The 26,046-nt window shown below is 45.2% G+C and overlaps 2 protein-coding genes across 7 annotated transcripts in view; one reads left to right on the forward strand and one right to left on the reverse strand.

The window, feature by feature from the left end:
- DGLUCY (D-glutamate cyclase) overlaps nucleotides 1–5,593 on the forward strand; it is a 126,988-nt gene extending 121,395 nt beyond the window's left edge. Inside the window, exon 14 of the mRNA XM_044272547.1 lies at nucleotides 5,188–5,593. The gene's annotated coding sequence lies outside the window, so the exon portion shown is untranslated. The remainder of the gene's footprint in view (nucleotides 1–5,187) is intronic.
- The window catches only part of LOC122922083 (protein Daple-like), a 73,229-nt gene that overhangs the window by 6,806 nt on the left and 40,377 nt on the right, over nucleotides 1–26,046 (reverse strand). For 4 of the 6 annotated variants that reach the window (XM_044272541.1, XM_044272543.1, XM_044272544.1 and 1 more), the window contains exons 16-28: nucleotides 22,225–22,352; nucleotides 21,469–21,610; nucleotides 20,803–20,964; nucleotides 19,631–19,792; nucleotides 17,791–18,068; nucleotides 16,541–16,684; nucleotides 15,764–15,950; nucleotides 14,662–14,807; nucleotides 14,472–14,561; nucleotides 9,200–9,438; nucleotides 5,199–5,387; nucleotides 2,940–3,008; nucleotides 88–156 (exon numbers count right to left, since the gene is read on the reverse strand). In XM_044272541.1, the coding sequence (XP_044128476.1) occupies nucleotides 88–156; nucleotides 2,940–3,008; nucleotides 5,199–5,387; nucleotides 9,200–9,438; nucleotides 14,472–14,561; nucleotides 14,662–14,807; nucleotides 15,764–15,950; nucleotides 16,541–16,684; nucleotides 17,791–18,068; nucleotides 19,631–19,792; nucleotides 20,803–20,964; nucleotides 21,469–21,610; nucleotides 22,225–22,352 (2,005 nt within the window). Of the gene's footprint in view, nucleotides 1–87; nucleotides 157–2,939; nucleotides 3,009–5,198; nucleotides 5,388–8,055; nucleotides 8,461–9,190; nucleotides 9,439–14,471; nucleotides 14,562–14,661; nucleotides 14,808–15,763; nucleotides 15,951–16,540; nucleotides 16,685–17,790; nucleotides 18,069–19,630; nucleotides 19,793–20,802; nucleotides 20,965–21,468; nucleotides 21,611–22,224; nucleotides 22,353–26,046 lie in introns of those variants that run through there. The other 2 variants (XR_006387085.1, XR_006387084.1) reach the window with 2 other exon arrangements.

The following is a 26,046-nucleotide window of genomic DNA, read 5'->3' on the forward strand; positions in this document are numbered from 1 at the left end:
TCCAGTCTAGACAATCCCCTGTATGAGTGCTACCTCTCCCCTGTCCTGATAGTGTGCTATGAGGGACATACAATGGGGATCACTTACCCTTTGAGGTCTGCGGTGAGCTGCTGGTGGATGAGTTTCTGCTGTTCTCCAAGCTGTTGGGCCAAGGGACTGGAAAGAAATATTTTTGAGTAAATGGAGAGAGTTGGATGGAAAGTGGGGGAAGGGAGCAACATGGTCTTAAAGCGACCCTCTCGTTAGTCACATTAACTGGGGAACCAACAGACCTCTAAGGCCTCTTTCACACGGGCAAGTTTTCCTGAGCGGGTGCAATGTGTGAGGTGAACGCATTGCACCCGCACTGAATCCGGACCCATTCATTTCTATGGGGCTGTGCACATGAGCGCTGATTTTCACGCATCACTTGTGGGTTGCGTGAAAATCGCAGCATGCTCTATATTCTGCGTTTTTCACGCAACACAGGCCCCATAGAAGTCAATGGGGCTGCGTGAAAATCACAAGCATCCGCAAGCAAGATCAGATGCGGTGCGATTTTCATGCATGGTTGCTAAGGAGACTATCAGGATGGGGACCCGATCTTAATTATTTTCCCTTATAACATGGTTATAAGGGGAAAATAATAGCAATCTTAATACAGAATGCATAGTAAATTAGGGATGGAGGGGGTAAAAAATAATAAACAAATTTAACTCGCCCCATCCACGTGGACGCGTAGCGGATCTCCTCTGCTTTCTTCAGGACCTGGGTAAAGGACCTTCGATGTCACTGGTGATGGATGGACCATGTGATGAGCGCAGTGACGTCATCAAAGGTCCTTTACCCAGGTCCTGAAGAAAGAAGGAGATCCGCTATGCGACCAAGTGGATGGGGTGAGTTAAATTAGTTTATTATTTTTTAACCCCTCCAGCGCTATTATACTATGCATTCTGTATTCAGAATGCTATTATTTCCCTTATAACCATGTTATAAGGGAAAATAATAAAATCTACAGCACACCTAACCCGACCCAAACTTCTGTGAAGAAGTCCAGGTTCTGGTCTGGGTACCAAACATGCCGATTCTTCTCACGTGCGTGCAAAACGCATCAAAAAAGCTTTGCACTCGCACGTAAAAATCGTGCATTTTCCCGCGACGCACCCGCATCCTATCCGGCCCTCACACGCAACGCCCGTGTGAAAGAGGCCTAAGGCTACTTTTACACTTGCAAATTTGCGCGGATCCATCATGGACGGATCTGTTCAGATAATAAAACCGTCTGCATCCGTTCAGAACAGATCCGTTTGTATTATCTTTAACATAGCCAAAACGGATCCGTCTTTAACACCATTGAAAGTCAATGGAGGACGAATCAGTTTTCTATTGTGCCAGATTGTGTCATAGAAAACGGATCCGTCCCCATTGACTTACATTGTGTGTCAGGACGGATCCATTTGGCTCAGTTTCGTCAGACGGACACCAAAACGCTGCAAGCAGAGTTTTGTTGTCGGCCTCCAAAGCGGAATGGAGACTGATGCAAACTGATCCTTTTCCATTCAGAATGCATTAGGGCAAAACTGATCCGTTTTGGACCGCGTGCGAGAGCCCTGAACGGATCTCACAAACTGCGTTTTGCCAGTGTGAAAGTAGCCTTACCTGCTGACATTTTCAGCTGCAGATCCATGAATTTACAGGCTCCTCATCTGGCATCCAAGATGGCTGCACCGCTTCTCGGACTACCTGGTGCACACTGTGCATTTGGGAGTCTAAGACACTTCCTGCTGTCCTCGGATTGGCCAGCACTGCTCATGTGAACAGTGCTGGCCAATCCCAAAGCAGGGCTGGACAAGTAGGAAGTGTCTTGGACTACCAAATGCACCAGGTAGTCTGAGAGGCGGTGCAGCCATCTTGGATTGCAGAGGAGCAGTCCAGGAATTGGTAGATCTGCAGCAAAAAAAATAATAAAATAAACACGGAGGAGGTCACCAGGTAGCTTTCTTTTCATTCTCCACTTAATATGAATTTTTTTTTTGTTACTGGAAGTTCACTTTAACTAAGGGTCCACTTACATGAACCAATGGCGCAATGATCTGGAAGGGATCGTCCAGGCTTTTAATATTGATGACGTATCCTCAGGATAGGTCATCAGTATCAGATCTTCGGGGAGTCAGACTCCCGGTCCCCCGCCGATCAGCTTTATGAGGAGACGTGCACACAATGCCACCTTTTTTCCTGTTTGCTGCTGCTGTCTATGGCAAAAACCATTGACCACAGCAGCGAACAGGAAGGGAGACAGCACTGCGCACCGTCTCCCCATACAGCTGATCGGCGGGGGAGCCACCGATCTGATATCGATGACCTATCCTGAGGATAGGTCATCAATACTAGTAAAACCCCATCGTATGGATAGCAGGTAACAATGTGAAGCAAGAATCATAAAATGTCAATGTACAGTTCTCATTAATGAAGGCCAAGCAGAAATGGACACAGGGGCTGGTGTCATCCCAGCAGGAGAGCGCCATTGATGGGAAGGTTATATATTTCTACCTCCACATCACATGCATCTAGACACGTGTGATATTGTTAGCACTTTGCTGATATTACACCAGTCGGCATACTGATACACAATGAGTATTATACATTGACATCTTATGATTCTTGCTCCACGTTGTTACCTGCTGTTCATCTGACGTACAGTATACTGATTAATCACTGGTTATGTCCTCTCCCCCTGTGATGTCACCCTTTTCTTCGTTGTGGGATTCATTTTTACGCTCATCTATGTATTTCATAAAAAGTGATTATTTTATACACTGTTTGGTGAAGGAGTAGAATTTTGCTTGGGGCACACAAGAGTCACTTCCATAAAAGAGGGTACTGTGTGTATGCCCCTTGTCACACATTGCCAATTTGGTATATTTATCCAGAAAGGGTTAGCTAGCAAACAATCAATTTACCACAAAGTCCTCCAGGGCCGGGCTCATGATCCGGTAACTGCTCATAGATGTTATCATCAGACTTGTAACCTAAACGTAGAAAATTTAGAATGTTCCATAAGTAATTAAATGCCAGAAAAAAAAAAAAACGAGATCCATTGGAGATCATTTTTTCTCAGCAAAATCTGTGACAATTTGACATTGACTCTGTATTGCAAAGGGTAAAGTCTGCGGCGTAAATGGACCTTTGGTGTGGATTTTAAAGGAGTTGTAGTGTCAGGATATTGATGACCTATCTTCAGGGTAGGTCGTCAATAACAGATTGGTGAGGGTCTGACTCCTGGCACCCCCAGCCTCTTCAATCAGCTGATCGGTGGGGGTGTCAGACCCACATTCGTCTGATATTGATAGGTCATTAATAGCCACACCACAGGTCCATTTACTGCAGTGTGTGGATGAGATCTGCTAAAATCTTGTCCACTTTGCAGGCAGTGTTCCCTGTAAGCTGTGCAGCTTCCTTTATGCCTCCGCTCAGGACCTCGGCAGGCCCGCTCACCGCTGCAGCCCGGACTTCATGTAATGGTGTATGCCTGTTCTGTACTCTGGGGAAGCCCACCCTGGTAATGCACACAATTTTCACTGTGTGCATTACTGTAGTGGGTAGTCCTAGAACTCGGAACAGGCACCCACCCTACTGCCCACAGTGCCCTTAACGTCCTGACATTATCCAGTGTCAGGACGTTCCTGTGTGGCGCTCCAAGATGGCTGCGCCTCCTTCCTCATGCACTGCTGCAACTGGAAGAGGAGAACATGTGCAGCGCAGGAAAAGAGGAGCAGGCGGCATGTTCTTAGACCTAGCCCCCCAGCCAAAGTATTGTCCAAGATCCCCAAGGGCCAAGCCAAGTAATTGTAAATTTTCATGTGGAATATGTTTATATTATACACATATAGCCTACACTGTGCCATAAAATATACCTCTACACTGTGTAGGGGTTATACTGTATATTGTACAGCATGGCGTAACCTCCATACATTTCCTGTACAATATACATTAGTTCCTGCACCATGCTGTATAATATACATTATAATCTCTGCACCAAGCTGTATAATATACATTATAATCCTTGCACCATGCCGTTCAATATACAGTATAACACCTGCACTGTTGGGTTATGCTGTATATTGTAAGGCATGGTGTATGGACTATAATATATACTGTATGGTGCAGGAATTATGTATTGTACAGCATGGTGTATGGATTACACTGTATATTTTACTGTATGGATTATACTTTATATTTTACTGTATGGTGCAGGGATTATAATGTATATTATATGGCATGGTGCAGGGGTTATACTGTACATTGTATAGCATGATGCAGGGATTATAATTAGGGATGAGCGAATCGATTTTGGATGAAACATCCAAAGTCGATTCTCATAAAACTTAGTTTAAAATCGGTACGGAGTGAGCGCTCCGTACAGCATTAGAATGTATTGGCTGTGATGAGCCACTTCGGCTAAGTCTCGGAAGCCTTGGAACCGAACCCAAGTTCGGGAAATGTTTTTTTACAGTATAAATCAATTTCTGAAGTTATTATGCGAAGTCTACAGAGACTTCGCAAAGTAATAACTTTGGCTCAGTGGAGCCAATACATTCTAATACTGTACGGAGCGCTCACTCCGTACAGTATTGAAACAAAGTTTTATGCGAATCGACTTTAGATGTTTCATCCGAAGTCAATTCGCTCATCCCTAATTATAATGTATTCTGTACAGCATGGTGCAGGGATTACACTGTATTGTACGGGATGATGCAGGGGTTACACTGAATGTGACAATTATCTCAGGTTTTCCTATCGCCCACCTTTGATGGCGCTGTGCCCAGCTCTGAGCCGACCCTGCTCAGCAGCTGCCAAGGCTTAGAGGGAACACTGTTTGCAGGTACTGTAATATACTGCAGATTTACCATACCCATAAGTCCTGTGTAGATGTACCGTGAAAACATTTTCTACATATTCCATCTTTTGTCTATAAGGGGGAATCGGTTGATATTACATGTATGGGGGTCCTCCCAATTGTACCCCTCTTCCCACTGAAATAAACACGCATGCTTGGCCAACTCCAGCTTGTATGTATTCGGTGACATTGGTCAGCTAATGCCTGTGTTCCAGCAGAGCTATGACCATAGAGCCGTCCTATATATAAATGCTGCACATAAAGCATACATTTTTTGGTAACCTGTGTGTTTAACAATGCAATTTATGCAGGAGAAACTCACCTTTCGGTCGACCTGGCTGCTGTGACCTGAGGCTTCCTGCTGGGCTCAGGTGGATCGCAGTAGTGGAGAAGGCCCTGGACCCAGGTTCTATCCTCCTCGAGCGAGAAGTCCGTTCTGAGCCCTCCATCTCCTCACCGCTTCCTCCATGATAAGACATCCTATTCTGCTTGGGACCAACATCGACCAGGACTGAAGAACCAAACAGCACACACTCTAGTGAGCAGACCGTAAATGGAGCGGATACAAGAAGCCCTGACACAACGCACAACGGTGGATGCCGACACTTAAGTGAATTGTCCTTAGAAAACTGACTACAATGTATCAAATAGAATGGGTTTTTGAATATATACAATGTAACAAGATTAAAACATTTTTCACTTTACGGTAAGAAATGTATTGTAATCTGCTTACTATTGTGAAGCCCACCGGATCTCGCCTACATTGCCAGCATTTCTTTTACGTGAATGCAGGTTGTTAAAGTGGCAGACACTGCAAGATCCAAGGTTGGATCAGTCAACAGGTATATTGCATGTATGAAGTCTAAAGCCACCTTGCCACAGGACGATGATCAGACAGGTTATTAGAATATCCTTCTGAGACATTCCTACAATACACTGGGGTCATATCCACTGTGCGCTGCGTCAGACCTTGGTATGGGTAAAGCAACAAAAAATTCAAGCAATGTGTTATCCACTTCACATCAGGGAGGCAATATAAGGACAAGACATAGGTAAGGTTTTTTGGAAAAAACACAGCATTTTTGGAGGAGTCACTATGACCTTCACTACATGAGGTTATCCCAGCCCTGTACTATGCATAAAAAAAAATTCATCTATAAACAAAAAAAAAAAAAAAAAAGATTCCGCCTGGCATAGGCATAAAAAAACTAAATCAAAGTGTTCATTAGATTTGTCTAATCTCGTACACTTTGCTGGTACTGTATTACTCTAGTTTTTGCACACAAGAATCAGAGCATAAAAACCATATGTACCCCCCCCCCCCCCGTGCATACACCGTTTACGGTTTTACTGCAGCCACTGTCCCCATGATCTGTACATAAATGCAGAGCACAGATAATGTCACAATAATGGAGTAACTGAGTAGTCTTCTGATCAGGGAGCATGATGGGTGGTACACCCGAATATAAAAGTTTCACCCTATATCAATAAGGCCTCATGCACACGACCGTATTTTTCATCCCTGTGCTAGCTGCATTTTTGCGAATAGCTCACTGATCCTTTCATTTCTATGGGACCATGTACACATCCATATTTTTTGCAAAACAGTGTTGCTGTTCAGATACAGTCTTGTGCATCAGGCCTAAGGAATATAACATCCACGTGCTGGAGAATGCAAAGTATCCTTATACAGACTGGCTGCTCTTCAAGAGCTTCTTCTGACAGACGTACAGGGAGTTAATAGACAAGAGCGTGCGCGGCAGGTTAGAGGGGAGAAAGCAAAAACTGGACATGCGGAGCAACTTCTGGACAACAGGGGTCATTAGTAGTGTCTGGTCAGACATGAGGGGAAGCCTCAGGGTGACGAGGGAAGTATTCATTCATTTCTACAGTGGCCCTATCCTAAGAAACCTTGTGTGATGTTGAAATATATATATCTCAATTTCATCAGCCTAATGGTATATTATATCCTCCTACACCCAAAAAAATAAGTCTTTAGTAAGCTTCCCACTGCCCTCTAGGTGGCAGGCAACTATGTCACGTCCGGTGGTAGGTGACAACTACCAAGCTGTGGCTGCCACTAGTAGCACCAACCGGAATCTGAGAGTTACTCATAATGTCAAGGTAGTACTACTTTCATCTCATTGTCCAAGGCCATGCAGAGTTATAACTGGGTCAGTCAGATTCCGCCTCCAAAGAGGTTCTGCAGCAGATAATGTAACATAAGGCACAGTGTGCCTTCTGCTGACCATTTACAGAACAACTCAAATTGTGCAACTGACCCAGAATTCTGTCAGGAGAAAAAAATATATATAAAATAGCACATTTTGGTGCACACCATTGATGCACAAATTTTACAACTTTTTCTGATTTTCTGCCGCTCAACATTTTGGGAAAGTGGGCAGATTTAACATCCGCAATGTAAAGGTGTTTTTCCATCTCTACATGTGTGGCATATGGTTAGGATTTTCTAAAGATGTAAGATGAAAGCAGGTCCCACCTTGGAGGTCCCGTCCTCAAGATAGAAGCCGGTCCCATAAGTAAATGGAGGGCAAAACCACCCTCCATTCACCGCAGAAATGACTGAGCACTGGCAATCCCATAGTGGTGGATGGAGAAGTAGCCGTGCATGCACGACGTCCTTTGCATTCACGGCTATGGGATTTCCGAAAATAGCAGATTGGGCCCACTTGGCTATTTTCGGAAGTCTCATAGCAGTGAATGGAGAGGACGTTGTGCATGCCTGGCGTGCTCTGCTTCACTTCAGTAGTCCCATTCTGGAGATAGGAGCAGGTCCCAGAAGTGGGACCCGCACCTATCTGACATTTGTGGCATAGCCTAAACCATATGCCACGAGCGTTGAGATAGGAAAACCCTTTTAAAGTCGCCATTTTAATCTATTTGAGTGATGGCACACAAAAACTGTAGTACACTAATGCCTCTACTCAAAGTGTTATCAAACAATTTGCACAGTTTGATCAATTTGGTGGAATTTATGGAAACACAGACTGAAAAAAAAATCCGGCTTAAAAAAATTACCCTCATGATAAATTCTCCCCCCAGTGATTTCTACAATACAAATAAAATGATACTTCCCCTCGTCACACCAGATAACGGACACAGCAGCGCAACATGTCACAGGCAAAAAGATAAATTCTGCAGGGACCAGGGAGACTTACGCTGCCCGGACAGACGCTTTCTGGTCAGTGGTCATTGGGTGGAGTGTCAGTTTTAAGAAAGGGGGTTGGGGGGGGGGGGTCTAATCTTCACGCCTTTGCTTCTTGGGAAACATGCAATTTACGGACATTACAGATCATGGGTAGGGATTGTATTTTGGTCCATCGGGTAAATGTATAAATATGGAGAGTAATAAATTAAGGGAGGTATGCTCTAGAAAAAGAGATGACAGAGAGAGCGTCAGAAGTCCCTGATCTCCGGAAGGGAGACAGAGCTCTTATGAGTAGTAGGTGAGATGTCTACAGATGACCAGAAACGCAGGCGCTCCGAGAAACGGCGCTGACTCTGTGACGCCTTCTTCTCTTGACTCTTGCTTTTCAAAAATGGAAACTTTTTGCGGGGGGTGGCTGGATAGAAAGAGAGGTCACCAGGCCGGACAGGAAAGAAGTGAGATGTAAATGGATTAGAGAGTGTTAAATGCAGAAATAAATGGAGACATTAATTAATTGTATCTACCTTTAAGTTTTGTAAGAAAACAGAAGCATTAGAAAATTTACACTTCAGTTTTTGTACTACAGAGTATCATTTAACCATTTACCACATAGATACATGTAATATCAGTTGCCACCACTAGGTGGCAACCTGTCTGACAATTCGAACATAGACTGCCACCTAATGGTGGCAACAGGCGTCAGAGATTTTTCTTGCAAGTCTGTGTGCGCTGCTGAATCTCCCTTTGGAGAAAATTTCTGCCAGATATTGGCCTAATATTCACATTTTTGGATGTATGTACGGTATATACAAAAGTATCCATACCCCCAAAAAAATTTTTTGGGTGCAAACTATTTTATTGCCACTGAAAATACACACCCATTCTACAACTGGAACATAAACCACTGTAACTAGTAGATGACCAGGCAAAAATACCTGCTTGCTACAAGCCAATTGGCAAATTTCTGAACAGTATTTTCCATTTCCCCCCTTTAAGACAATAGATGGTCACAAACAAATTTAAAAAAATAAATAAATTATCTTAATGATGAAGACACACTGTCTTGTAACTGGATAAAAAGCAAAGTTCATTGACTGCAAACAGCTGATTTCTGGAGGATATTTCCAGGAATTGTGTTCACTTACACAACTTACCTTTGCTGGTGAAGGACTTTGCTGCGTCTTTCTCATCAGACGCCAGAGAACAGTCATCTATATTCTCAGGCTGCACTCTCAGGGGCCTGGTACAAGAAGGCGATGCAGCGATCTCCAGGTTCTCCACCGTCATCGTCTGGTTGGTAACATCTCCCACCGACTTGGGTCTCTCTCTGGAGCCCTCTTTCCTTGGTTTAATGAGTTTGGCAAGAGCTCGAGCGCCCGACCAGTGATTCTTCCTGCAGACAGAAAATCCCAGTAAGAAAACGCCACTATGCATATTGAACACGGCCATACAGCGCCTCCATCATAGAACTATATATTGCAAACATAATACAGTACATGAATGACGTAGCACTGTCAAGACATATGTGAACATACAGCACGTCCCTGTGCAAGCCTAGTACTGCCATACAGTGCATGCATCATATATGGCAAAAACATATTACATGAACAACATAATACTGTCTTGTAGTTAACATGTGGCACCATACTGTGCACACCTAATACTGCCACGCAGTGCCTACATCATAGAACTATATATTGCAAACATAATACATGAGCGATACAACACTGTCACACAATAATGTATGGCATCACACTGTGCACATTTACTACTGCCATACAGTGCCTACATCATAGAACTATATATTGCTAATATAATACATGAATGACATAGCACTGTCAGACACTAAACATACTGCACCTCCCTGTGCTTGCCTAGTACTGCCAAACAGTGCGTGCATCATATATACACATGTTGCAAAAACATATTACATGAACATAATACTGTCTTGTAGTTAACATGTAGCACCGTACTGTGCACACCTATTACTGCCATACAGTGCCTACATCATAGATCTATCTATTGTAAACCTAATACATTGTCATGCAGTGAACACACAGCGCCATACTATGTACACCTAATACTGCCATAGAACATATATTGCAAACATAATACAGGGACTACATAGCATTGACAGACTGTGCACACCTAGTCCTGCCATGCAGTGCCTACATTATTGACCTTTATACTGCCAAAATAATACACTGTCATACAGTGAACATAAAGCATCATATTGTGCACACCTAATCCTGCACACAGAACTATACATTGCAGACATAATATAGGCCCTTCAAAATACCGTTACATAGTGCACTGCACTAGCAGTACTGTCAGAAAGTACACTATTTATACTCTTTATACTTTTATACAGTGTCCAAATAACTCCACATCCAGGGCCACCGGTGATCATCCACATAACCGTATTGCAGCCATAAGTGGAGGAGATGCGGCAGGCCTCTGCATGTGCTGACACCCCAGTGGCGGATCCGGGGGGGGGGCGCAACGGGGCACAAGCTGCTCAGGAGGTGGAAGCGCTCATCTCCATAGTCATCTGTATCGCCGTCCTCAGGACAGTGATACAGAAGGCTGTGCGGAGGAGCAGGGGAGGGAGAGGCGTGTCCCTTCCCTGTTCCTCTGATAGGCTGCCAGCACTAGGCCGACAGCCTATCAAAGGCCGGCGCAGGCGTCATCGCACCGTCTGAGCTGTACAGCGCGGGACACAGGCCCGAAGAGGCCTGCATCGCATCGCTGCCAAGGAGGTAAGTATAAAAGTGTATATATATATTATATATTATATATACATACACTCACCTAAAGAATTATTAGGAACACCTGTTCTATTTCTCATTAATGCGATTATCTAGTCAACCAATCACATGGCAGTTGCTTCAATGCATGTAGGGCTGTGGTCCTGGTCAAGACAATCTCCTGAACTCCAAACTGAATGTCAGAATGGGAAAGAAAGGTGATTTAAGCAATTTTGAGCGTGGCATGGTTGTTGGTGCCAGACGGGCCGGTCTGAGTATTTCACAATCTGCTCAGTTACTGGGATTTTCACGCACAACCATTTCTAGGGTTTACAAAGAATGGTGTGAAAAGGGAAAAACATCCAGTATGCGGCCGTCCTGTGGGCGAAAATGCCTTGTTGATGCTAGAGGTCAGAGGAGAATGGGCCGACTGATTCAAGCTGATAGAAGAGCAACGTTGACTGAAATAACCACTCGTTACAACCGAGGTCTGCAGCAAAGCATTTGTGAAGCCACATCACGCACAACCTTGAGCTGGATGGGCCACAACAGCAGAAGACCCCACCGGGTACCACTCATCTCCACTACAAATAGGAAAAAGAGGCTACAATTTGCACGAGCTCACCAAAATTGGACTGTTGAAGACTGGAAAATTGGTTTCTTGAACATGACAATGAGTTCACTGTACTAAAATGGCCCCACAGTCACCAGATCTCAACCCAATAGAGCATCTTTGGGATGTGGTGGAACGGGAGCTTCGTGCCCTGGATGTGCATCCCTCAAATCTCCACCAACTGCAAGATGCTATTCTATCAATATGGGCCAACATTTCTAAAGAATGCTATCAGCACCTTGTGGAATCAATGCCACGTAGAATTAAGGCAGTTCTGAAGGCAAAAGGGGGTCCAACACCGTATTAGTATGGTGTTCCTAATAATTCTTTAGGTGAGTGTATATATACATAGAAAAAGTCAGGCAGCACTCCCTTGACATGTAGCTGTAAGGTGCCCGCGGTGGTCCCTCGATTTAGGACGTAAATGGCAAAGAAAATCCGCAGCACTCCTTGAAGTATAAAAAAATGTGTAATTTTATTCACACATGTCAATATTAGACAACGTTTCGGTTCTCTCACAGAACCTTTCAAGAAAGGTTCTGTGAGAGAACCGAAACGTTGTCTAATTTTGACATGTGTGAATAAATATACACATTTTTTATACTTCAAGGAGTGCTGCGGATTTTCTTTGCATATATATATATATATATATATATATATATATATATATATATATATATATATATATACACACACATACACACACACACAATACTTTTACTGGCACATGGGGGGGGTTGTTATTACTGGCACATAATGGGGGGGGGCTGCCATTACTGGCACATAATGGGGGGGGGCTGCCATTACTGGCACATAATGGGGGGGGGCTGCCATTACTGGCACATAATGGGGGGGGGCTGCCATTACTGGCACATAATGGGGGGGGGCTGCCATTACTGGCACATAATGGGGGGGGCTGCCATTACTGGCACATAATGGGGGGGGGCTGCCATTACTGGCACATAATGGGGGGGGCTGCCATTACTGGCACATAATGGGGGGGGCTGCCATTACTGGCACATAATGGGGGGGGCTGCCATTACTGGCACATAATGGGGGGGGCTGCCATTACTGGCACATAATGGGGGGGGCTGCCATTACTGGCACATAATGGGGGGGGCTGCCATTACTGGCACATAATGGGGGGGGGCTGCCATTACTGGCACATAATGGGGGGGGGCTGCCATTACTGGCACATAATGGGGGGGGCTGCCATTACTGGCACATAATGGGGGGGGCTGCCATTACTGGCACATAATGGGGGGGGTCTGCCATTACTGGCACATAATGGGGGGGGCTGCCATTACTGGCACATAATGGGGGGGGCTGCCATTACTGGCACATAATGGGGGGGGCTGCCATTACTGGCACATAATGGGGGGGGCTGCCATTACTGGCACATAATGGGGGGGGCTGCCATTACTGGCACATAATGGGGGGGGCTGCCATTACTGGCACATAATGGGGGGGGCTGCCATTACTGGCACATAATGGGGGGGCTGCCATTACTGGCACATAATGGGGGGCTGCCATTACTGGCACATAATGGGGGGCTGCCATTACTGGCACATAATGGGGGGGCTGCCATTACTGGCACATAATGGGGGCACTATAGGGACATCTACTAAAGGCCACAAAGAAGGGGTATTTTATATGGGGGGCTCTGTACAGTAGAATTTTATACTGGGACACATTATGGTGGGTACTATGGGGAAGGGGGGAGAGGAGTACTATGGGGTCATCTACGGGGGCACTAAGAAGGGGTATTTTATACTTGCAATTATGGGGGACACTGAGGGCATCTACTGGGGCATTTTATACTGGTACATTGTGGGGGGGCACTAGAAGGAAGGGGGGAGGGGAGCACTATGGAGGCATTATGGGGTATTTTATCCTGGCACATTATGGGGGCACTATGGGGACATTACATACATCACATTATAAGGATAATTATTTCTAATGGGGGGGCATTACGGTGGGCTTTATTACTCCCCCATGGTATGACCCCCTAGTAGCAGCACCAGCCTGTCCCTGCTCTGCTATCCCTTTGCCCCTTCTCCAAATCCTTATTATGAAATCTCTCTCATTAGGATAAAACACAACATCAGCTCCGCCGAGCCCCCGGCCAAAGTGTGGAAGTGGTGTCCGAGATCCCCAAGGGCCAAGCCAAGTAACTAAGTTTTCATGTGAAATATGTTTATGTTATACACATATAGCCTACACTGTGCCACACAATATACAGTATACCGCTACACTGTGCCCCACAATATACAGTATACCTCTACACTGTGCCACACAATATACAGTATACCGCTACACTGTGCCACACAATATACAGTATACCTCTATACTGTGCCACACAATATACAGTATACCTCTACACTGTGCCACACAATATACAGTATACCTCTACACTGTGCCACACAATATACAGTATACCGCTACACTGTGCCCCACAATATACAGTATACCTCTATACTGTGCCACACAATATACAGTATACCTCTACACTGTGCCACACAATATACAGTATACCTCTACACTGTGCCACACAATATACAGTATACCGCTACACTGTGCCCCACAATATACAGTATACCTCTACACCGTGCCCCACAATATACAGTATACCGCTACACCGTGCCCCACAATATACAGTATACCGCTACACTGTGCCACACAATATACAGTATACCGCTACACTGTGCCACACAATATACAGTATACCGCTACACTGTGCCACACAATATACAGTATACCGCTACACTGTGCCACACAATATACAGTATACCTCTACACTGTGCCTCACAATATACAGTATACCTCTACACGGTGCCACACAATATACAGTATACCTCTACACTGTGGAGTCTGTTCTATAAGCACCATTGTTTTGTGGCGGCGGACAGAAAATAATCTGGAAGTGCCCCCCCGAGACCAGGCTCTGGATCCGCCACTGTGTCACCGTACCCTGACTGTCAGCAGAGATCTTAGATCTTGCTATTGAGGCGCTTCTATCTCAGTTCTATGCGACATATGGACCTGACAACGATCGGTAACACCTACTTCTTGGGCGCAGGGTCATAAAATTTATACTGGTCCATTATTTTCTCCTCCAGTTTCTCCTTCTGTCGTCTTAGGTCATTTAATTTATCTCTATAAGGAGGGGGAAAAACAAAATGTCACATGAATAGTACCAACAGTGTGCAACAGATTTCGCATTGGGGGCCATGACCTCCAAGCTACATGCACCTACATGTACTGTTTCTGCTCCTCGTAATAATGCTCTTTACTCTCCATACTAGACTCTAGCAACATCTGGTTCTGCTGATTCAGCATCTGGATCTGGCTGAGCAGGTGGTGGTTCTCCTCCTCTAGATTACGTTTCAGACGGCTCATCAGCTGCAAGCACACAGACAACGTGACAGAAAATCTAACTTCATTGCATGTAAATCAATTATACGTCTGGATTTAAAGGGAAATAACTAAAGCACAAGAGCGCCACCCAGTGGCCAGTTGTGGAAATAACATAATTGGGGGTGCTCTTGTTTAAAGGGGATATCTAGTTGCTTATTTTCCAGAAACAGCTGTAATATCAGTCCTGGGCTGAACGTTTCTGGATAAGCAAGAAACCCCCTTTTTAAACAAGGTTGTCTGAATTATATAAAAACCCTGTAAATGACCTAAAATGGGAATGCTCAACCTGCGCCCCCTGTAGCTGTTGTAAAACTACAACTCCCATCATGCCCTGGTGCAGTCCTAAAACAACCCACATACTCTGTATGACAGATCTGTAATGGCTTGCACTATACTATTATAATGTAGTTTATCCGGCATCGTAAATGCTATAAAAAATTTAGAAAAAAAATCCAAAATTGAGGGGTTTTCGCCTAGCCACCACAAAAGAAAAAAAAATTGCTTTTTATCCCATCAAAAAGTCTTATGTAAATGGTACCAATGAAAACTACAAGTCGTCCTGCAAAAGTGAAGCTCTCACATAGCTTCTTAGAAAGAGAAATAAAAAAATATTCTGGGTCTTGGGTTATTGTCCAAGAGTATTACAAGTAAATTTTAAAAAACTCTGTAATCTACCATCTGATCTATTTATCTAATCTGCCTATCTTGCGGTAATCGTACTGCCCGAGAGAATATAATTGTCATGTTATTTATGCCGCAAAGTGAATAAAGTGAAAATTTACTATGTAAAAAAAAAAAAAGACAACACCCCCCCCCCCCAAAGAAAAAGTTAAGTTAATAAAAGTTACTCAGTGAGTTTTGGGTACCCCAAAATGGTATGTTGGGGGTTGCAAACCACATCCGTTTTATACATTGCGGTGCAATCAGCGGCCTCGTCCTACCTCACAGCGGTTGTCCAGCTTGGCGAGACTGATGTCCATGTTCTGGTGCTGCTCCTTTAACTCATCAAACTTAGCCTGCCATCGGTTCAGCTCCATCTGGGCGTTGTTCAGCGAGCTCTTCGTATCCTTGGTGTGTTTGTGCAAAGTGTTATATTCTTCTTGGAGCTCTCCGTGCAGGAATTTCAGCCTGTAACGGGACAAAAAAAATATATAAAAAAAATTGGGAGTTGAGCCAAATTCTATTCTCAGGATAGAGTATAACCATCTGACCCACTAATCACGAGAATGGTGGTCCCGTGCCCCCAGATAAATAAAGAGCGGTAGGTCGCTTATGACCACTGTCTGTAAATTAATTCTCGATGGCACTGCCAGAGATTGCTGGAGTACACTTGACTATCTCTGTCACTCCGGTAGAGAGGACCTCCATTCTTATGACTGCAGGAGTCCCCCCCCCCCCCCAAACTGCGGCCCTTCAGCTGTTGCAAAACTACAACTCCCAGCATGCCCAAACAGCCTACAGGTATCAGCCAACAGCAGGGCATTGTGGGAGTTGTAGTTTTACAACAGCTGGGGGGCCGCAGTTTGAGGATGCCGGTCTTAGTCTGATCTGATGTCTGAAAGGAGAAGACTTCAATTGGATGTGTACAGGGCCACACACAAGAAAGGACTGCAACCAAATCAGAACAGGGAGCAGAGGGACTGGAAAGCAAATTTAGAGCATCAGGCGCCATAAAGTGCCCCCCCTCCCATTACAGAAACCCCGACGGCTGCTCTCACCTCTCAAGCTCTTCTTGTAGCTTCTCGTTCTTGCTCGCAGCCAAGAGGTTCTTCTTCTTTTCCTGCTGCAGCTCTTCATTCTCGCAGTTTAAGGCTTTGTCCTGTTCCTCCAGCTCTGCTTTGTAGCGCAGCAGATTGTTGTAGCTGCAACAAGACAACAACAATTTATCAAAGATAGAAACTCAGTGGCCTCGAGCCCATCAGTGTGGGATTAGCCAGAATCTCATGGATCGAAAGCATCAATGCTGTCCTCTTCACGCAGCTGAGGAGTTGTTACAGTGTATCGTTGTAGGTAAGAATTATCAGCCTGAAGAAGTTCAGGACAGGAGAAAGATTTAATGTTGTGGTTGATAATTGCCTGCACTAATACACTGTTACACACTGCAGCTGTATAAAAAAAAAAGTCAGGGTGAGTTTTCAGCCAGTGGCTGCGAAGAATGTTTCTGTTTAGTGACAGCTAGCAGAGATCTTGAAATAGGGAGAAATTGAAGCTTATTGTAAGGGGACAGAGATTCCAGTAGGATCATGGGTCAGCAACCTCTAGCACTCCAGCTGTTGTGAAACTACAACTCCCAGCGTGCTCCATACATTTCTATGAGAGTTCCTAGAACAGCAGCAAAGGCATGCATGCTGGGAGTTGTAGTTTTACAACAACTGGAGTGCATGACTCCTGTCTTAGGTACTCGGATTTATCTATGGGGAATTTTTTTATGATTGTATTTTACTCATTTTGGGCTACAATATTATGTATCAATTGAAGACATATGTGTAAAATTATTATTATTTTTTTATTGATCTTTAAAAATGTTCAGCTGCTTAAGGGTTACAGGGGTTAAAAATAAAAATCTGACTGACTAAGCGACAGGTTGCAAATACTGTTTTCCTTGAATCTGGTCATCTGACAGCTCATGTAGAGCTCTCATCTCTGATCTCCTGACCGCATAAACACTCATAGCTCAATTTTTATTAAACCGTTTAGGAGGTCAGGAGATCAGAGATAGGAGTTACACACGAGCCATCAGAGGACAGGATTCAAGGAAAACAGAAAGTGACGGCTTGCAAATAGTCTGCATTTTAACCCCTGTATCGCAAAAACGGCTGAACTTTTTTTATTTATAAAGACCAATTGAAATCATTTTTAGCCCAGCATGAGTAAAATGCAAGGTGTCCATAGCCTTTAATTGACAGGTCAGAATTTCCTAGTTAAATCTTTCCTGCTGCGCTCATCACCCAGCTGCCTATCTCCTCACCTGTCCTCCAGGCTGCGGTATGTCTGCTCCAGGCTCTTGTGCTGCGTCTTCAGGCAGCTGTGCTGACCGATGAGCCCCTCGTACTCCGCAGACTGGCGTTCGTACAGGGACACCAGGTGATCATGGTCTCGGAGAAGCGCATCATGGCTGGCCTTGGCCTCCTCCCTCTGGCGCACCACCTTCTCATTCTCGCCCTCTAGGGTGGACAGCTGGTTCTGCAGCTGGGAGATCTGGGATTTTAAGGAAACACTTTGGGAAGCAGCCGCTGAGCTCTCGACCTGAAACCAAAAGATGAATGAACAGGTTTTAACCCTGCACACAAACCTTTACCCAGTCAAGTATGATCTCTACGATATGCAGTCCCTTAAAGGGACCCAGCACATCCGCAATACCCAGTCCCCATAGCTCTGTGTGCTTTTATTGTGTTAAAAAAACGATTTGATACATATGCAAATTAACCTGAGATGTGTCCTGTCCCTGACTCTTCTCACATACAGGACTCATCTCAGGTTAATTTGCATATGTATCAAATCGGTTTTTTTACACAATAAAAGCACACAGAGCTATGGGGACTGGGTATTGCGAATGTGCTAGCGGCCATCTAGCAGCCCATGTCCTCAGCTCTATACCCAAAATCCTGATGACAGGTTCCCTTTAACCCATAACGGCGTTATGCGTCTGCGCGCATATGAAGCGGGCCAGGATCGCCCCAGTCATTTAACCCCTCAGGTGCTGCGATCAACGCTGATCACAGCACCTGTGAGTAAAGGCAGAGGGGTGCGGCTCCCTCTTCCTTTCGATTGGAGCCCCAGCAGTGAAATCGCGGGGCTCCGATCGGTTGCCATGGCAGCTTAGACGCTGCTGAAGCCATCCAGGCCTGCCATGGCATTCTCCATACTGAGGCACATCTCAGAAAGGAGAGTGCAAAAACCCTATTCACCCTAATAGATCTCTATAAGGGTGAACAGGAAAGGGGATCAAAAGATCCTATGTACTAGACCCCTAAAAAAGTGAAATTTAAATAAAAAAAAATAAAATGTAAAAAAAAAACATCAATATATAACATATAGGGTATCGCCTCATCCAAAAATGTCTGAACTATTATAGAATATAAAAAACATTCCTGTGCCTTGAACGCCGTAATGGGAAAAAAAATGAAAAACACACGAATTGCCATTTTTTGTCATCTTGTCCCCCCCAAAAAATTGATCAAAAACTCTTACATACTACAAAAATGGTACCAATTAATCTACAGTTAGTTACGCAAAAAACAAGCCCTCATACAGCTCTGTAGACCAATATATTAAAAAGTTATGGTTGTCAGAATTTTGCGGTGCAAAGAAAATTTAGATTTTTCCAATGGTTTTTCTTTTTTTAAAAGTAGCAAAACAAAAACAAAAAACTATTTAAGTTTGGTATCGGCGCATTCGTATCGAGACGCAGAATGAGGATGTCAGGTCATTTTTAGTGCACAGAGAACCCTGTGATGTGAAAGCCCCAAAAACCTTGAACGGAAAAATAAAAAAGTTATAGCTATTGGAACGTGGGGAGGTAAAATCCAAAATGTAAAAAAGGGAATAGGCCCAGTCTTTTATTTTGTTTAAACACCTGCATTTATTGGAACTAGGCTGAAAATCTGCCATTTCCATCTATACCAGGGTACAGCCACCTTCAGCTGTTAGACTACAATTCTCAGTATGCACACTTGCTCTGCTGTTCTCAAAACTCCCATTGAAGTGACTTCAGCATGCTGGGAGTCGTAGTTTAACTACAGCTGGAGGTTGCTGACCCCTTGCCCCCCCCCATGTCCTCCTTGTTTAAGGATGAGCGAGCAGCTCACCTGCAGATTTGCAGTCTGCGTCTGCAGAGTCGTGTTGTTTTCTTGCAGGAAAGTGATTTGTTTCTGCAGCGCCCCCCACTGATTATTTAGGGAATGGTTCTGGGTCTCCAGATGCCGCAGTTGCTCTTTCATCAGCTTCTTCTCTGCCTGTAATGCAGCATTCTAGGTAAGAAAAAGTAGAGAAAAATATCAAGTGAGAAACTGGTGGACAATGGATTAGGGCATGGTCACACATAGCCGATACGCAGCAGATTTTTCATCTAGATTTGCAGGCAGGGAAATCTGCAGAATATTGCGGTAGTGGCAAAGTGGACCAGATTTTAACAAACTTTCATTCTCAAAATCCACAGCAAATCTGTAATAATTTTTTTTTTTTAGTTAAACACAGACGTGCCCTTTAGCTTTATTCGCAGGAGGTATGGAGTAAATTTCCGCACGGAAATCCACAGTGCTGTGTCGCCTGGAAACCGTGGACAGTGTCTGCACATTGACTAGGGCTAAAGCCACAGGCGGACAAGTGGCATGCCAAATCCCGGGGAAAAAAACCCGAGGGTCGGCCTTTGTTTTCTGCAGTGGATGTTTTCACCGGAAACCTTAGGGCGTGTTCACATGACCTAAACTTCATGCGGATTTCAGCATGTATTCCACACTGAAATCTGCTTGTAAATCGCGTCAGGAATCCATGTTGTCCTTCACGCCAGGGCCTGAAATCTGTGTCAAGAAGTGACCAGTCACTTCTTGATGCGAAATCCATGCAGACAACGCAGCCGGATAGCCCCACGCAGATTACCCTTGTTAACAAACTGCAAATCCATGACAGATCCAAGAGTCAGCCCTGGATTCCATGGTAAATACATACATTGGATTCTTCTGACATATTTTTGGCTGTGTGAACATGCCTTTAAAGCCCATCTGTCAGCAGTTTTGTACCTGTGACACTGGCTGACCTGTTACATGAGCACTTGGCAGCTGAAGGCATCTGTGTTGGTCCCATGTTCATATGTGCCCGCATTGCTGAGAAAAATTATGTTTTATTATATGCAGATGAGCCTCTAGGAGCAACGGGGGCGTTACCATTACACCTAGAGGCTCTGCTCTCTCTGCAACTGCTGCGCCCTCTGCACTTTGATGGACAGGACCAGGCCGGTGCAGGCGCAGTATCCAGAACTTACATCCCGCTCCAGCTCGATGGCTCGGTCCTTCACCTTCCACAGCTCTCGGGTGCTCTCTGGCTGCCCGTTCTCCAGGGTCTCCGTGTTGTGAATGGTACGCCCATTTCTACTGCGAGAATTCTGGACTGCGTTCTCGTTTTGTGTCTCAAGGTTTTGTTTTAGCTGAAACGATGGACAAACCAAAATGTAACGGCCATAGCAGCAAAGTGCAAGAAGATTGCTTACGACAGAAGGGTCACACTGCAAATTGTTATTCATGCCTGCCCCCCCCCTGACAATCTAAATCTACAATCTGACTTTGGTCTTCTGCTGTAGAGTGTGTGGCGCTTTCTCACGCTCTGCTGATGGCGATGGACGGTCCCTTCCTGGTGCTGATTATATTTCCTGTACAGACTGCAGCAGGATATTAATCTCTGATTGCACTTTCATCTGCAGCGTTTATGTTTCTACATAAAGAAGTTACGCAACTTTCCAATATACTTTGTATTCCATTGGCTTACTATGTTAATGACATCTCCTTGCTGTCAATGAATGGAAACAGGTTGATAACCTTTCGGGTCTATAGCCTCAGCAGGGCATCCCAATTTGAATGTTTATATACTGCTTACAGTCAAAATGTCATAATTATGGCAAAAGACATAAAATGTTTAATCTTAAGCTTCTTACCACATTCAGCTCATTCTGAAGTTGTTGATTATGGTTCCGAACCTCATCCACCTGAACCTCAAGCGTCTGAATTTTACTTTCTTTTACAGCCAAAGTTGTCTTTAGTGTTGATTCAATCTTATTTTCCAGAACCCTGTATTTCCTGTAGAAAACAATGGAGAGAGACAAACTGATCATTTATAGGAAATGTATTCATGATATTGTATGTAAATGTCTCAGGAGGTTATATCAGTGCTGGAGCGTTATAAGAGGAGCAGCTGATATCGGTCACATATGATGTAATGTCTCTGGAGGTTATATCAGTGCTGGAGCGTTATAAGAGGAGCGGCCGATATCAGTCACATATGATGTAATATCTCTGGAGGTTATATCAGTACTGGAGCGTTATAAGAGGAGTGGCTGATATCAGTCACATATGATGTAATGTCTCTGGAGGTTATATCAGTGCTGGAGCGTTATAAGAGGAGCGGCTGATATCAGTCACATATGATGTAATGTCTCTGGAGGTTATATCAGTGCTGGAGCGTTATAAGAGGAGCGGCCGATATCAGTCACATATGATTTAATGCCTCTGGAGGTTATATCAGTGCTGGAGCGTTATAAGAGGAGTGGCTGATATCAGTCACATATGATGTAATGTCTCTGGAGGTTATATCAGTACTGGAGCGTTATAAGAGGAGTGGCTGATATCAGTCACATATGATGTAATGTCTGGAGGTATCTGACCTGTGGCGGAGTCATATAGGGATCACTTACTTTTCGGCATTACTGTTCTCATCCTGCAGCATTAACTCTTTATTTAATCCGATCTTCTCCAGCTCCAAGCTCAATTTGTCCAACTCGCTCGACATTTGTTGGGTTTTCAACTTTTCCAATACCAGATCCTGTATAGATGGATATATGAGTAATCTGGGGGCAGTGAATCTCTAGAACCCCACCCCATTCAAATGGATAGAAAAGTAGGATTTTCGTCTTACCTGTAAAATCCTTTTCTCGCTGAGTTCATTGGGGGACACAGAAGACCATGGGTATAGCTGCTGCCACTAGGAGGCGACACTAAGCAAAAAAGTGTCATCTCCTCCTCTCAGCTATACCCCTCCTGCAGATACTGAGCTAATAAGTTTGTACAGAAGCAGTAGGAGCAGCCAGGAGCAAACAATAAAAAGTATGAATGGCAAAGATGGGTCAGAATCAAGAACCTGAGGGACCCATCAAGGAGAGCCAGCAATGTACTTACGGGTCGAGAGCTGTGTACCCCAATGAACTCAGCGAGAAAAGGATTTTACAGGTAAGACAAAAATCCTACTACTTTCTCGCTCGTATCATTGGGGGACACAGAAGACCATGGGACGTTAAATAGCAGTACCATGGGGAGGGAACAAGACCAGAATGAATCCAAGGCCTGTCATAAGGCCCCGCACAGAATTGCGGGGGGAGGACACACCCGGACCCCTGAAAAAGGACGGGAAGAGCCATTCCCAGGAAGGCCAGCCAGAGAGCGTCTGAATACCCAGATGCCCCGGCTGGGCAGAAGAAGAACAGTCCCGGGGACATAAGCCACGGCTTAGGAGACTTCGGAAAAAGTGGAGCGCACACCGAATATCCACAAGATGGACAAGAATGAAAACAAGTCAGGCGCCAGAGCAAACGGAGCGACTACGGAATATACCGGAGAGAGAAAACAGTCTGGGCCCAGAAGACTTCTAAGGAAGGGGATACCCAAGGAAAAGACCCCTCTAGAGTGATCAACAGTCATAACATGGCCTGAGAAGAAAATGAACTGAAAATGGTGTCTGGATACCAAGGGTCAGAGGACTGCGGAAGTGACAAATCTTGCCCCTCCCCCATGGGGGAAGAAGTAGAGGTGACAACCCCCAACTCCATACCAGGCTGTCAAAGGAGAAGAGCACTCCAGCAGAACCATTAACAAATCAGGGCCCGAGAGCCTGGATGTCAGGCATGACCATAGCCCATGAGAAAAGAATATAGAGGGAGAGAAGAGACACAATGGGAACAAGGCAGTGACACAGACCCCCAAAAAACGCAAAAAAATTGGGGAGTAACCTGGTAGGAAAACAGGATAAAAAAAAAGAAAAAAGTCCCCTTTAGATCTACGGCCAAGGTGTTTGTCTCATAAGAATGTTCCTCAAGGAGAATGACAATGGGGTAAGCAGAGACAGGGAGAGGAGGACCTTCAGCTCCATAACAAGAGTTGAGAGAAGCCGTCTGATACCTGTGGAAGGCTGCCTGGACTGGCAGACCTAACCGGAAGCTAAAGAAAAAGTACCGAGGCCAAGGGAACAGGTAGAAGCAACGTACATGTCTGAAAACATAAAAGTTGCGTAAACCCATCAGACACTATCGAGCGCCACTACGGACCAACTCTGCCAAAAGAAGAAGAGAAGGAGGCTATGAGAGGAATGTACGAAACGGCCAGACCGGAACCAGATATGGGATAAATACTGCGCCAGGAAGGGAGTGCGGACGTTGAACGCCACAAAGTCCCAGAAAAAAAAAAAAAAAGGTAACGGAACCATACTACCCACGCAGATACTCCACAGCAGAAAGGGGGCCGACAAGAACCCAACAGCTATGGAAACTGGCCAAGCAAGCAGAAACAGTATCTGGGGAAGTGCAACTACTCGCCTTGCGGAAGGGGAGAAGTAGAAGAGGCTGATACGGTTCAGTAGAGAACTAGAGGTGACAACAAGGACAGTACGACCGTTGTACCCGGTGAGGGAAGCAGTGCAGACAACTCACAGGAAAACCCAAACTTCCACAAGGAGGGAACGCTGAGGCTGTCAACGTGGCAGATGGTAGAGGCAATGCACGACATGTGAAGGGAACAAGGCGCTAAGCCTGCGCCACAGAAATCGGTAGGTTATACCAGGTACAGAAAACCGCACTAGTGCCCACCAGAAGTGAGAAAACCCATCACCTGTAGCATGACTTGGTATGGGCATTTGACCAGTGCCATAAGGAATAAGTGAACCTATCAGCCACCGCCTCAGGAACACCATACATACCATGCCTGGTAAATGTGTTGCAGAAAACTGCACGAAATGCCAGGGTTGATACCCCACATGGAGGAAGGGGGTGCGGCAAGAACCTCTGGTGCTGCGCCCACTGACAATGCGTCCTGTAAGCCAGAACCAGTGACTGTCGGGATTTAAAGGAAGAACGCAAAGACTCTCCCTGGGAAGCCACGGAACAGGAGTAGCCCAAAAATCTATGGCCAGTGCAAAGATTGCCTCATATGGGGGAGGCCATACCAGCACCCATGGCCTCTCCAGAGGGGGGACTCCACCTTAAAATAAGGTCAAACAGCAGTAGCTAACATGAACTGTTGGTAGCACAATACTCCACCGGGGAAGGAAGAAAACTGGAAATCCGTGCAGACGTTCCACCTACTGAAGGAGTGTGGACGCCAAGTGTGCCAAGGAAAAGCAACGAAATTAGAAAGCTCCGCATGGAGACTCAAGGCACGAGTAGACGCATGTCGTGGGTCAACACCCTGGAAAGACAGAGGCTGCCACGTAGGCGCCCGAGCCCAATCCATACAATGACTACCTGAGGAAAAGGGTAGTATGAAAGTAGTCACAGTATCTCGTGGTAGTGCCAAAATACCGCCTATGACGGGGGTAAGGCGATTGTCTGTGTCTAGCAAGGAGACCACCCTTTGAACGGGATGGAATGCGACAAGGGGATAATGCGATAGGGTGGAGGATACCAAAGGTAGTGGAAATACTCCGCCTTTGGAAAGAGGGGAGCCCGACAAGGTGTACAGTATCCACTGGAAGAACAAGTACCACTGGTTGTGGAACTACCCCGCCGATGGAAGGAGGGTACTGCTACAGGATCTTACAGTAAGCAGGTGTGGTACCCATCTCCACCTAAGAAAGATGGATAATGTATCAGGATAAACAGTTTCCAGTGGTAGTGGAGTTACTCCGATGACGGAAACCCGACAGATGTACAGGGTCCACTGGTTGTGCAACTACTCCGTCAACAGAAGGAGGGTAATGCCACCGGATCTACAGTATGCGATTGTGGTGCAACTAGTCCACCTATAAAAGGTGGAAATCCAACCAGACAGAAGATAACCAGGATTAGTACAATTACTCAGCCTGCGGAAGGGGTAATGAGACAGAACATATGGTCTCCGGTGGAAGTGCAATTACTCTGTCTAAGGAAGGAGAGTAATGCTTCAGTCTGTATAGGATCCAGTGGTAGCGATATTACTCCATGGAATGAGGATAATGTCACAGAATGTACAGTACCCAGTGGAAGTGTAAATACACCCACTATGGAAGGAGGGCGATGCTACCGGGAATATATGATCCAGTGGTAGTGCCAATACTCCGCCTATGGAAGGAGGGTAATGGTACAGGACGTACAGTATCCAGTGGTATTGCTAGTATTCCGCCTATAAAAGGACAGTACAATACTAGGTGTATGAGTGTTTTGGCGTTTGCTGGGTGCCCGTCGCTATCTGCTCGTTTGTCCATCTGTTTATTCGTATATCTGGATTTCGCTCCCCAGGCTATGTGGTGTTCGTTGCCGTCTATATCTAGCTAT

This window comes from Bufo gargarizans, chromosome 11 (assembly GCF_014858855.1).
Source record: "Bufo gargarizans isolate SCDJY-AF-19 chromosome 11, ASM1485885v1, whole genome shotgun sequence".
NCBI lineage: Eukaryota > Metazoa > Chordata > Amphibia > Anura > Bufonidae > Bufo > Bufo gargarizans.